The 12956-nt window shown below is 44.6% G+C and overlaps 1 protein-coding gene across 3 annotated transcripts in view; it reads right to left on the bottom strand.

Annotated features, from left to right (window-relative positions):
• Positions 1–12956, bottom strand: part of flt1 (fms related receptor tyrosine kinase 1) — a 306847-nt gene that overhangs the window by 29370 nt on the left and 264521 nt on the right. For all 3 annotated transcript variants that reach the window (XM_068033545.1, XM_068033546.1, XM_068033547.1), the window contains 2 exons: positions 9514–9619; positions 573–712 (listed from right to left, as the gene is read on the bottom strand). In XM_068033545.1, the coding sequence (XP_067889646.1) occupies positions 573–712; positions 9514–9619 (246 nt within the window). The remainder of the gene's footprint in view (positions 1–572; positions 713–9513; positions 9620–12956) is intronic.

The raw sequence follows: 12956 nt of genomic DNA, 5'->3' as shown, positions 1-12956 counted from the left end.
TTTTTCAACCAAAATGAAGAGACACCTAGCTGGCAAACATAACCCTGTCAATGCTGATATATGACAACCAGGAAGTATATGGACGTAACAATTTTTTCTCATTCTTTTCAGCCCAGCACCTTATCTCTAGTCAGTAACGCAGCAGACAACCCAAGAGTCCAGCAGAGGGTAAGATTAACAGTTTCTCTCTGTCTAATGTATACACACCTTTTTAAGTAAAAAATGACTGTGCTGATTTGAGTTCTATCCCTTTGCTCTGATTAAATAATTGTTATTTCCTGCATTACATTGCAGTTCTTTGCAGTTAACATTTTAAGGTAGCTGCTATAAACAATTGTTGGCAGCACAAAAAGATGGCAATTTTTAAATCTTATTTCTGTCTCAAGGAAAATAATTGCAGATGGATTAAAATGGATCTTAATTTGTTGAATTTTAAGACATGCTCGGGGACTGTGCAGAGTGCAGTTTGTAAATTACCTCTGCACTTACAACAATAGCAGTTTCACTTTTTGGCAAAGGTAATCTTTTCAGTAAATACTTCCATTTTCCAGATGTAGAGTAATATATCTTACCCAAAGCTTCCTGTACGTTCATAATTAAATTTTGAATTCTCCATTTCTTCTCCCAAGCAGGAATCTGGTGACGTTGGGACCAAAAAACGAAAGCTATTCGACACCAGCATTGTACTCAGTGGGATGTACTCCTTTCCATCCTGCAAATTAAAACATTTCATTTGTTTTAAATATAAAAAAAAGCTTGTATTTAAAAGTGGTGAAAAATTTTCCTCTTTGCAGCCAATAATGGCTTTAGATGAACTTAGCCGGGAGCAGAGTTGGTTAGGTTCAATCTAGGGCTGTCTAAAAATGGAAGATTTCCTCCACTCCTAGGGCTGAATTTTGTTCTCCTCCTGACGTCAGGCTCCATGCTGGGGGGGAGGGGGTTGGTGCCGGAAGATCAGAGCAGCAGCGGCCTGCCATGGAACCCGACGGCCTGGATTGCCGGGCCTGATCTTCCCAGCGGCGGGGAAGCTCTGTGGCGCTCCCTCCGCTGCTCTGCAAAGGGACCCGACTTTAAATATGTAAATTAGCAGCTTGCATTAATTAAAATCTAATGTGAGTAATCCTACCTGCAGTTCCGGATCTTCAGCTCGACAGGCAGTACTCACATGCCTTCACTTTCCCATCCTGGGAAAGCTGGCACCACTGAGGCGGAGAAGGGGGCCATTCTGAATTTGTCGTGTAGTGGGTTGAACTCTGCGGGCTGGATTTTGTAGTCCCGTCATCGGGAGCTACGGCGGGTGTAAAAAATGGCGGCCGGCATCCACGGGCAGCGTGCCGCCGTGCTGCCGTGCCGCCATGAGCTTGATCCCAGTGGCTCATTATCTTATGCAGGGCGGCCACCACCCACCCCGCCCCCTCACTCATGTGGCAAGACGGCCTCGGCAATGCCGTGAACTGCGTCAACTGTTTCTGCGCAGCAGCTGGTGCCATTTTTAAAGGACTGCCAGCCCTGCGAATAAACTGCCGAGTTGCGTCCCCGCCCCCTACAACTACACCAAAAATACATATTTGCCCTGTCCCCTCCACAACTACACTCCAATGCAGAGTTGACCCCTTCTTCCCCCAACTGCACTAAGTGCAGAGTTGACCTCTTACCCCTCTCCACAACTGCACAAAGTGCAGAGTTCACCCCTTCCCCGCCCCACTACACTAAACATGTAGCGTTCACCCTGTTTCGTCCCCCCACCCCCCCCCACCACTACTGTACAAATGCTGAGTTCTCCCCTTCCCCACCTCGGTAGTGCCAGCTTTCCCTGGACGGGAAAGTAAAGGTGCATGAGTGCCGCCTGTCGCACTGAAGATCCAGATCTGCAGGTAAGAGCGCTGCAGATTAGATTTTAACTAATGCAAACAGCTAATTTAAATATGTAAAGTCAGGTCCTGTTGTAGAATGATGGAGGGCCCGCCACGGATCTTCCCGACTGGGAATCCCTGCGTCGGGTGCCGTGGTGGGCCGCTGCCACTCCGATCTTCCGCCACCCACCCCGCCGCATAGCCCAGTGTTGGGAGGAGAACTACATCCAGCCCTGCATCTTTAGTGTAGTGTGGTTGTGGGGGGGCGGTGGGGGGGGAAGGGTCAACTCTGCATTGGTAGTGTAGTTGGCGAGGTGGGGGGGAACATGGCAAATATGTATTTTTGGTGTTGTGATGGAAACCACACTTGCCAAAAATGGGACATATTAATTTCATCATATGGAACATTATTTTGAACTTTTACTGGATTTGCAATAACTTGTTTGAACAGACCACAACAGTGGCTAAAAACATGGCTTCATATTTACATTCGAAAGGACAGTGGCTGCAAACATGGCTGCACATGCATTCTAAAAGACAGCTGAATAAGAGAGACAATGGAACTGCTCACTGATTCAAATAACAAGATTGGTCTGTGCAACAGTGGTGATCCACATCTTGTCTATGTAAGAGACAGCACTCCACCCCCCACCAAGTGCGTCTAGTAAGCTTTGAAGTCCAGCAACCGCATCCCCCCCCCCCCCCCCCCCCACCCCACCAAGAACCTGCTGGCCCAGTTTTTTTTTTGAATTGTGCCTGACACAGAATAGTTTTGAGACCAGACTGCAATTTGAAGACAAAAGAGAAGGAAAGTTTCTCTCTGTCTCTCTCTCTCTTACGCAAAGTTCCAGGGACCCACGGAAGTAACTCAAGCCTCAAGACAGAAGACCAGCCAAACAAGTTTGAAAGTGTGCACTGGGCTCCAGCGAGAACTGCAAGACTTAACTTCAATCAAAGACTTTACATCAAACCCAAAGCCAATAAATGAACTCCAGCTATTACTTCAAGCCTTTCCCCTTCTTTCTCCTCCTCTGTCTCTATTTGCGTGTGTGTTAATCAGGTATGCATGCTAGTGTGGTTGTTTTGGTGTATTTTTAGTAGTTTTAACTGAATTAGAGTTTTAAGGTTAATAAACTTACACCTTTCTTGTTTAAATATGAGAAAACCTGTCTGGTTGATTTCTTTTCCATAACAATTAGAGAGCAGTGAACAAGGGCTCACTAAGAGGGAAGCTAAAACACAGTGTTTTAAAAATTAAACCCTGTTACGGTCAAACCAGGAAAAGGCTGAGAGGGAACCCGAGACCCCTTTTCACCTGGTGATAACAGAAATTTGGGGGCTAGCATCCAGGATTGGACCCACAGACAAACAAGAAATTGGAAATGGGAAGTCAAATTGATCCTGATCAAAAAGAGAAAAGATTTCAATACAGGCTTTCTTGTGGTTGTGTGTGCTAGAAAACTAACATGTCTGTGACTGAAGCCAGTAACTACCCAAGCCAGGGTGAAGTAACTTGGGGTAAGTTAAAAACACTATCTATGGAGGAGTTGAGAAATATAGCTGAGTGGTTTGTGATCACTTTCTGTTCCAAGGCTAGAAAGTCCGAACTGCTAAGACTGGTGGCCAACCATTTTTCCCTCGAATCTGAAGAAGCAGAGACAGGGTTAGAAATAGAATCCGACAGGGTATTGCTAGCAAAGATACAATTGGAGCAGAGGAAACTTGAATTAGAAGACAGGGAAAGAGAGAGAGAAAGGGAGAGACAGAGGAAAGAAAAAGAGAGAGGAAAGAGAGAAAGAAAGGCAGCAGAGAGAGAAAGAAGGAACCTTCCAGAAGAAACATGAGGCAAGAGAGCTGAGGTGGCTTGAGTTAGCTAGGGGACAATAGAGTAACCCCAGTGAAAGCATGGCCAATATGGAGAATAGTAATTCGGGGCTGTGTACCAAATTGTTAAAATTTTCCCAACTGATCCCAAATTCAATGAGGGAGACGTGGAAGTATTTTTTGTATCTTTTGAAAACTTGCAGTTAAAGTGGCCAGTTGAAACTTCGATTCTTGTGATGCAAAGTAAGCTAACAGGAAAAGTCCATGAGGTTTATTCCCTGTTGCCAGATGAGAGTTCATCAAATTATGAACTGACAAACAGTGCTATCCTCGGGCACATGAGTTAGTACCAGAAGCCTACCTCCAGAAGTTTCAAACTCTCAAGAAGCAAGCTGATCAAACTTACTTGGAGTTTGAGAGAAGTAAGCAGCTGGCTTTCGACAGGTAGTTGAGGGCTCTTAAAAGTGCAGCCCAGCTATGAAAACCTCAGAGAGGTAATTCTGCTACAGGAATTTTAAAACTCGCTCCCACTCTCCATAAAGACTCATGTGGAAGAATAAACAGTTCATAGAGCAAGGCAAGCTGCAGTTTTGGCTGATAAGTTTGCCCTAATATATAAGTCGGTTCCCCAGGGAAAAACCTTTCCTAGTCACCCCCACAAATTCGAAAAGGACAAGGATGGGAAAGTGATAGAAGCCCAAGCAGTCCTGGGAGAGTGAGAAAAGCAGGAGACACAGGGGGCCCTCCTCGAGCCAAAAAGGAAGGTGCTGTAAGTAGGAGTGAGACTTGGAGACCTGTGTGCTTCCATTGTAATAAAGCAGGTCATCTGAGAGCTGACTGCTGGAAACTATGGGGAAAGGCTGTAGGGTTAATCAGGGCATACCCGCTCAGTGACGGAGGAGGGACCCTGATGGAAAGCACAGCTGAACAAGCTGTGGCTTTAACTGCAGCAGTAGTAAGGCCCAAAAACATACTGCTGTAGGAGCAGGTAACTTTAATAGGATCCCTGAGGGTTATCAGGATTTTGTGTCTGAAGGGAGAGTAACCCCATACCTCTCGAGTAGGGTAAGCAAGCCCATAGTAACCCTCAGGGGCCACTAGATCCCTTTTATTGGGAAAAGGCCTGACCTTTCCCCCAGAGAGTGCAGTGAACACCAAAATGGTGGTGAATGATATTTTATTTTTATTTTAGAGATACAGCACTGAAACAGGCCCTTTGGCCCACTGAGTCTGTGCTGACCATCAACCACCCATTTATACTAACCCTACATTAATCCCATGTTCCTACTAAATCCTCACCTTCCCTTAACTCCCCTACCACCTACCTATACTAGGGGCAATTTACAATGGCCAATTTACCTATCAACCTGCAAGTCTTTGGCTGTGGGAGGAAACCAGAGCACCCAGCGAAAACCCACACGGTCACAGGGAGAACTTGCAAACTCCGTACAGGCAGTACCCAGAATCGAACCCAGGTCACTGGAGCTGTGAGGCTGCAGTGCTAACCATTGTGCCACTGTGCTGCCCATTGGAGGGCAGTGTATGCCTGTACCTTTACATGGGGTGCACTTGGAATGCGATCTAGTTTTGGGACCGGTGACTGTAGGGATTGTCCCTAGTTTGCCTGTAGATGGGGTTGACCTGCTCCTAGGTAATGATCTGGCGGGGACGAAGGTGGTAGCTTCCCCAGTAGTGAAAGAGAGACAGCAGAAGGTCAGAAAGACAGGGCAGTGGCAGGAGACAGTCCCCCTGGATGTGTAGTGAATCAGGCCATGACCAAACCAGCTCCCCCAGAGGAGACTGAATTGGCACTGTAGGCAGATGACCATGAGGTCTGTCTGTTTGAGACTTTCTTTGGAAAGTTAGCGGACCCAGGGAATTAATTAAATGACTCTTCGCCAGCTGAGGCTCAGCAAGCTGACCCAGTATCGAGAGAGTTAGCACAGTTTGAAACTTAAGTAGAGGGAGTCCCTGATTGCTATTATTTAAAGAATGAGGTGGAAGTGGAGTTCTCCTCATAGACCTGAGGACAAAGAGGACAGTGGTTCACCAGTTAGTGGTGCCACAGAGGTACCGGAGAGAAATATTAAGAATGACCCATGAGATTACAATGTCTGTACATGTTGGTATACGAAAAAGCAAAGCCTGCATAAGACTGCAGTTTGACTGGCCAAAACTCCACAAAGATGTGGTGGACTACTGTAGGAGTTGCCACATGTGCCAGGTTGAGAGGAAACCCCATCCTACAGTGAAATGTACACCCCTAAGTCCTATATCGGCTTTTGGGAAATCCTCCAGCAGAGGGCTGGTGAATTGTCAGGGACCCCCACCGAGAACAAAAGGGGACAGACAGGCACAGGACTGGCAAGAAGTTAGAAAGGAAAGGGGAAAAAAGGGACAAAGAGGACAGGTTAAAGGAATTTCTGGAGGATTCCCAAATGAACTCCCCTACAGCCAATCTCGAAATGTTGGAAAGATTAGACCCCACATCCTCCTATGTAAATACAGACACCAGAAGCACCCCGCTCGAGTTACTAACATCATTTACAGAAACCTTCAGAGACAAAGAAAGTCCTCAAGAGAGCAGAGAAACCGTGAGGGTGCTGCCTCAACTAGTCGAAGTGCCGCAGGGGAGTGCAGTAGAATCTGGACAAATACCTGCATGCATGAGTGTCCCAGAGGACAAAGGGAAGATTAGCATAGAATCAACCCCACAGTCAGGAAAAAAGGGAACCAACCATACCCTAAAGTGAAATAAAAACAAGAAATGCTGGAACCACTCAGCAGGTCTGGCAGCATCTGTGAAAAGAGAAGCAGAGTTAACGTTTCGGGTCAGTGACCCTTCTTCGGAACTCCGAAGAAGGGTCACTGACCCGAAACGTTAACTCTGCTTCTCTTTTCACAGATGCTGCCAGACCTGCTGAGTGGTTCCAGCATTTCTTGTTTTTATTTCAGATTTCCAGCATCCGCAGTATTTTGCTTTTATATACCCTAAAGTGAAATGCCCTTGCATGCCTCATCAGACCACTGCAAGAGAGTTCAGAGTGGATCCACCCACTGCCGATTCTCATGAGCCAAACCAGGGCTAATTAAATCTAACCCTCCCTCTGCAGACCTCAACAGGAATAAATGCACCCTAGGCGGTCATGGAAATATGCAAACTGCAAACTTCCCAAAAATCACATGTTTATTGGGATGCCCATTCCCAACGTATTGCAGGCTGATAGTGAAGAAACTTCAACCCCCTTTGGGCAACACATAACTATCTCAGATCCACCTCAAGGGAAAAGGGGCAGTTTAAAGCAGCACTGCTACAAAGGAAAGACAGGCTGTAACAATTTTTAGGATTTCTGAATGAATGAGAATGAATGAGAGATATGCATGTGTGTTTTCCTGTACTTTCTCTCCTTTCTATTTTTATAATGAAATGATGTCTTAATATTGCATTTCATTCCACTGGATGTGGAGGTAGAAATCACACCTGCCAAAAATGGGACATATTAATTTCATCATATGGAACATTATTTTAAACTGTTACAGGACTTGAAATAACTTGTTTGAACAGACCACAACAGTGGCTGAAAACATGGCTGCACATTTGCATTCTAAAAGACAGCTGAATAAGAGAGACAATGGAACTGCTCACTGATTCAATTAACAAGATTGGTCTGGACAACAGTGATGATTCACATCTCTGTGTAAGAGACAGCACTTCACCCTCCACCGAGTGCATCCAGCAAGCTTTGAAGTCCAGCAAATCCCACCCCCCCAAAGAACCTGCTGACCCAGTATTTTTTTGAATTGTGCCTGACTTAGAACAGTTTTGAAAACAGACTGCAATTTGAAGACAAAAGAGAAGGAAGGTCTCACCCTGTCTCTCTCTCTCTCTCTCTCACGAAGTTCCAGGGACCCACGGAAGTAACTCAAGCCTCAAGGCAGAGGAACAGCCAAAGAAGTTTGTAAGTGTGCACTGGGCCCCAACGAGAACTGCAAGACTTAACTTCAATCAAAGACTTTACATCAAACCCAAAGCCAGTAACTGAACTCCAGCTATTACCTCAAACCTTTCCCCTTCTTTCTTCTCCTCTGTCTCTATTTGAATGTGTTCATCCCGTATGCGGGACTACAAACTCCAGCCCCTTATGTGAAGCAAGCTCATAACTGTGTTCTTTGCATCCATTTTTATGACTTATTTAGAAATAGCAGGGGAAATATTCCCCAGTGTTGCATAATCCAATCCTCAGATTAACACCCTCTATTGAACCAATGCAACATTTTCATCATTCATATTGGCCATTCTCTCTGAGTGAGAATGGCACATTTTTGGTAAATTAATAGAAATTTTGTATTGTGAGCTTATAGCATTAGGAACTAATTGAGACTACTTGGGCTGAATTTTTAACCAGGGTTCAGGAACCGGACATGGGGTTTGTTCTGGGTCCCGGCTCCGCACAGCATGCAATTTTCAAGGCTTCGGCTAATTAAAGGCAAGCAGCGGGCTTGCCATCCAATCAGGGATGGTGGGCAGGCTCCTGATGCTGAAGGGCCAATGTGAGGTCCTCTAGCATTGAGAGATTGGCAGCCCCACTGGCTGAGGTGGGAGCTGCCGATGCGAGGATGCAGACAGCAGGGTCAAGGGCAAGTAGGTTTATTTTAATTTTTAACATGCCACAGCTGGCTGGCCATGATTCTGGAAGGGAAAATCCCTGGGATGGTCAGCAGCCGCCACTGTGGCTCAGTGGCCATTATGGGTGCAGGGTGGAGGGGGGGGGTTCCTCGCTTGATTCATCTTGCTCCCTCCACAACCCCTTCCCATCCTGAACCCATATGTTGGCCTGGACATGGTCCAGACCAATGTGGGCTGCGCGTATTGCCGATTGGAAATCCCAGTCGGTGCAGGAACAGGGCCTTATAGGCTCCTTAATCGTATCTAATTAACCTAAGTTGGCTATCCACCTCTTGCTAGTGGGCACCCGTTCTGACCCCAAGCGGCCTCTCTCAAAATGGTTCGGGGTTGAGATTGCGGCGGGGAACTGGCATGGAGGCCGGCATTGCCAAAATGTGGGCTTGCCCGCCTCCAATCCGAACCTCGACCTCTTTTAAAAAATCCAGCCCCATATATTCACTTAATATAGGACTCTTACAAAGGAGGAAGGTTTTATCATTCCATCATTCTGGGCTAGGTTTCTGCTCAGGTCCCAGAAGTGCAAATGGAGTGTTCTTACTCGTTACACCATCCAATGTTTTGAACAATGATAACTTTAAAATACTAAATTGTTTTATATATTGTAAACACAAGTGTTATCAAGAGCCATTTCAATAAATACACAATACTGGCTCATTATAATTTCTTTATTGTACCATTTAATAAGATCAAAGAGATATTGCTTGAATAGGTGAAGACTGTAATATCTAGCCTGCGAATCCTGAAAGCTCTAACATAAATTTGTACACTGAAATAAAACTGCAATACATTGGGAGAGTTAAGCAAATTATTGATAAAGAGTTAATTTTCAAATATGATAACTTTATATCAATGTCTTGTGGCTGAGATGATTATCAATTATTCCAATACTTCTATGAGTTTTCCCAAAATTATATTTTTCCTGGCATATACTTTGCAAAATACAGAAAATCCATTTGTCTGGATAAACCTAAGGTGCATGAAAATTACTGTAATTAAAATCACTAAAAATAATTCGTGACATGAATATCACTTTTTCACTTTAAGACAATTTGAACCTGAAACTTAATAACAAACCTTTAAGTTGAAATGTTTCAAAATTATATCTAACTGTGAAAGAATTCCAGTCCATTGGCAGAAAAGCCTTATTACCTGTTGAGCATTTGCTTGCAATAAATCTCCAAGCCTTTCCACAAGCTCAGTGAAAGTAGGCCGTTCTTTGGGATCACCATGCCAACAGTCAAGTAACGTCTGATAACTAGAATAGACCCAACAAGTAATTAGATTGTCAGACTTTAAAATAAACAATTGTTTCATGATGTTAATTATGTGTTTAGTGACAATGTAAAATAAATACTGAAATCAAACTATTTTATATAGTTGATTCTTTTCAGATTGCATTTTATTTGCCAGATAAGGGGCTGAAATTTATACTTCTGGACATAAACAATGGCGGTCCGCCCGCGCAGGTGCACGTCGCTGAGCCGCCGTGATCTTAAGTGCGGTGGCTCTTTTAAATAGTCAGGGCGGACCGCCCGCCAAGATGATGTGGAGGGGGCGGGGTGTCTGTCCCTGGCAATGGCGTCTGCAGCTTTTGCGCAGGCGTTGACGCTATTTTTAAAGGGCTTTGAGTCCTACATTTCAATTTAAATATATAAAGAAGCATTGATGTAAAATTGATTTGAAAAAATTAAATTAATTTATCTTGCCCCTCTCTCACCACCCTCAATAACTATAGAATTAATTACCTGCCTTCTTGCCCCCCCACCAAATCATTCATTTTGTGCACATGACCTTCCTCCCCCCAAGTTCATACACTTTACACTCTAGCCCTTCCCACTATCCCCTACACCAATGAGATGAGTCTGACGCCACTCACCACCCCCAGACCCCGCACTGAAAAACACACCTGCTCCCCCCTCCCTACCAGTGTTCCACCTCGGATCCCCATCTGGGGATCCGAGGACGCAGGTGTGCCGACCACCGGCACAAATATCGCACTGGGTTGGACAGCAAGAGCGTGACGGTACTTAATTCGTTCATTTGCATTAATCTACATTTTTAAATTTGGCTCCTGTCTCCAAGCGGCGGGGGTGGGGGGGGGGGGGGGTAGGGGGCTGCCATGAGGCCTCACCACCGCCAGCAATACTGGGCCGGGTATTCCTGGCGTTGAGGCCCATGGTGGGCCTCTGCCAGAGGCATTTTCCACACCCCCCACACCCCTAGCCCTGCCACGACCCCTGACATCTGGGGGGTCTGCAAAATCCGCCCCAAAGAGTTGATTTAAGTAGTTTTAGTCTTAATTGATATCCCCATATTTTAATGGCATTAAAAGGTTGGAGAAAATCTGCTATGCACCACTACACAGGAACACAAGTAGGGCATTCAGCCTCTCTAGCCTGATCCGCCATTCAATGAGATCATGGCTGACTTGTATCTCAACTCCAACAACCCACCTATGCTGCATATCCCTTAATGTCCTTACCTAACAAAAATCTATTTCAGTTTTGAATTGGTCAATTGACCCAGCCTCAGCAGCTTTTAAAGGGACAGAGTTCCACATTTCCATTATCCGTTATGTAAAAATGTGTTTTCTGACATCACACCTCTAATTTTAATGTTATGCCCCCTTGTTGTGAACTCCCACAGCAGAGGAAATAAGGATGAGATAAGTAAAGAGCAGGACAGAATACATGTGTACAAATTTAAACAAGTTGAAGTTTATGTAGGGTTGAGAATCGAAGGGTTGAGAAAAGTGTTGAAGCAGTTAAGTCTAGAGGCGACAGAAGCATGTCGATTCTTAGATAAAGTACCCAAGCAAGCCTTTTTTTCCTAATAATCTCACCAGCCATAAACATATTATCGATCCAACATGCAACAATTGAATCATTTATTAGCAATGACAGTGCATCTGGTCCTGGACATTTTCGGCAGGACTGGGAGGAGCAGCAGCAGCAACGTGGTGATTGGAAGCAGTGGTGAGAGAGGAACAGCCAGTAAAAGGGTAAGCGAAACCTGTGGATTTTACTGTGGGTAAACGGTAGAAGATTGTTTCCACTGGTGAGTGAATGGGGACAAGGGGATGAAAGCCGAGGATACTCACTGGAAAAACCAAGGGAGAAAGGAAGGGTCTTGAATTGGGGGTTATTAGGTCATGGGATATTTCACCAAAAATGGCTATAAAGGCAGAAACTAGAAAATTATTTAAAAGGGAATGGGATCAATGTTTGAAAATGAGGAGTATAAAATCATCTGGAAGGAATAGATGTAAAGGAGAGAGCACCAACACTAGTACAGGCTCTGGGAGTCAAATGACCTATTTCTGTGCTGTCATTTCAATCACCCTCTGAAAAGTCTCCTTTATTGATTCTAAGCCCAAGGAATGTTGGTGTTGAGCTGCAGATGCTGCCAGACCGGCTGAGTATTTCAGCACTTTCTGTTCTTATTTTACATTTCCAGCATCCACAGTATTTTGCTTTTATATTTATATAGCGCCTTTAATATTATAAAATATCCCAAGGCACATCACAGGAGGAACATAAACAAAGTATGACACAGAGCCACAAAAGGATATATAAGATCAGGAGTGCCTTAAAGGAGGAAAATGAGGTGGGGAGGCAGAGAGGTGTAGGGAGGGTATTCCAGAGCTTGGGGCCTTGGGGCCATGGAGAGATTTGAAAACAAGGTAGAGAACTTTAAAACAAGATGTTGTTTGACTGGGAGACAATTAGGTCAGCGAGCATAGGGATGATGGGGACTTGGTGCGAGTTATGACATGGGCAGCACAGTTTTGGATGCCCTCAAGTTTGTGGAGAGTAGAATGTGGAACTCCAGCCAGGAGTGCATTAGAATAGTCAAATCTAGAGGTAACAAAGGCATGAATGAGGGTTTCAGCAGCAGATGAGATGGGACAAGGTGAAATCGGGCAATGTTAGTGAGGTGGAAATAGGCGGTCCCCACCTAAATGGATTGTTTGCTGCATGTCCATCATCTTTCGTAGATGGAAGGATGCCAAGTAGGGGCTCGGTTTAATGTCTTATCTGAAAGCCGATTCCTGACAGTGCAGACTTCCTCAGTACTGCACTGGAGTGACAGCCTAAATTGTTGTTCTCAAATCCTGTAGTGAGACTTAAATCCACAACTCCCTGACTCAGAGACGAGAGGTGCTATGAACTGTACCATGGTTGATACTCTAGCACTGGAAAAGTCTGTCTCTACCTACTCTGTCGTAACCGTTCATAATTATAAACATGACTATCAAATCACCCCATATAACTCCTCTGTTTTAATGAAAACAACCCCAATTTTTGAAATTTTTGAATGCAGAAGAAACTCAACTTGTTAACTCATTTAGCAGATATGTACTGAACACCACCATTAGCCAATAATTTCCTTATTCAGTGTTATGAAACCACATTACATTAAGTGAACAATAATCAAGATTATTTTCATTAGGGTTAGATCGTTCTCCCTCACACACATACACATGAAACAATAAATTAATGGTCTAATTTCTATCTTTGCCAATCGTTAATTTGTTGGAACCATTCAGTTTAAGTTTAGTTACTAATTCAGATGGATTACCATGAGTAGGA

Source organism: Heterodontus francisci, chromosome 6 (genome assembly GCF_036365525.1).
Source record: "Heterodontus francisci isolate sHetFra1 chromosome 6, sHetFra1.hap1, whole genome shotgun sequence".
Lineage (NCBI taxonomy): Eukaryota > Metazoa > Chordata > Chondrichthyes > Heterodontiformes > Heterodontidae > Heterodontus > Heterodontus francisci.
The sequence above is the reverse complement of the archived record's forward strand: the minus strand, read 5'-3'. Positions and strand labels throughout refer to the sequence as shown.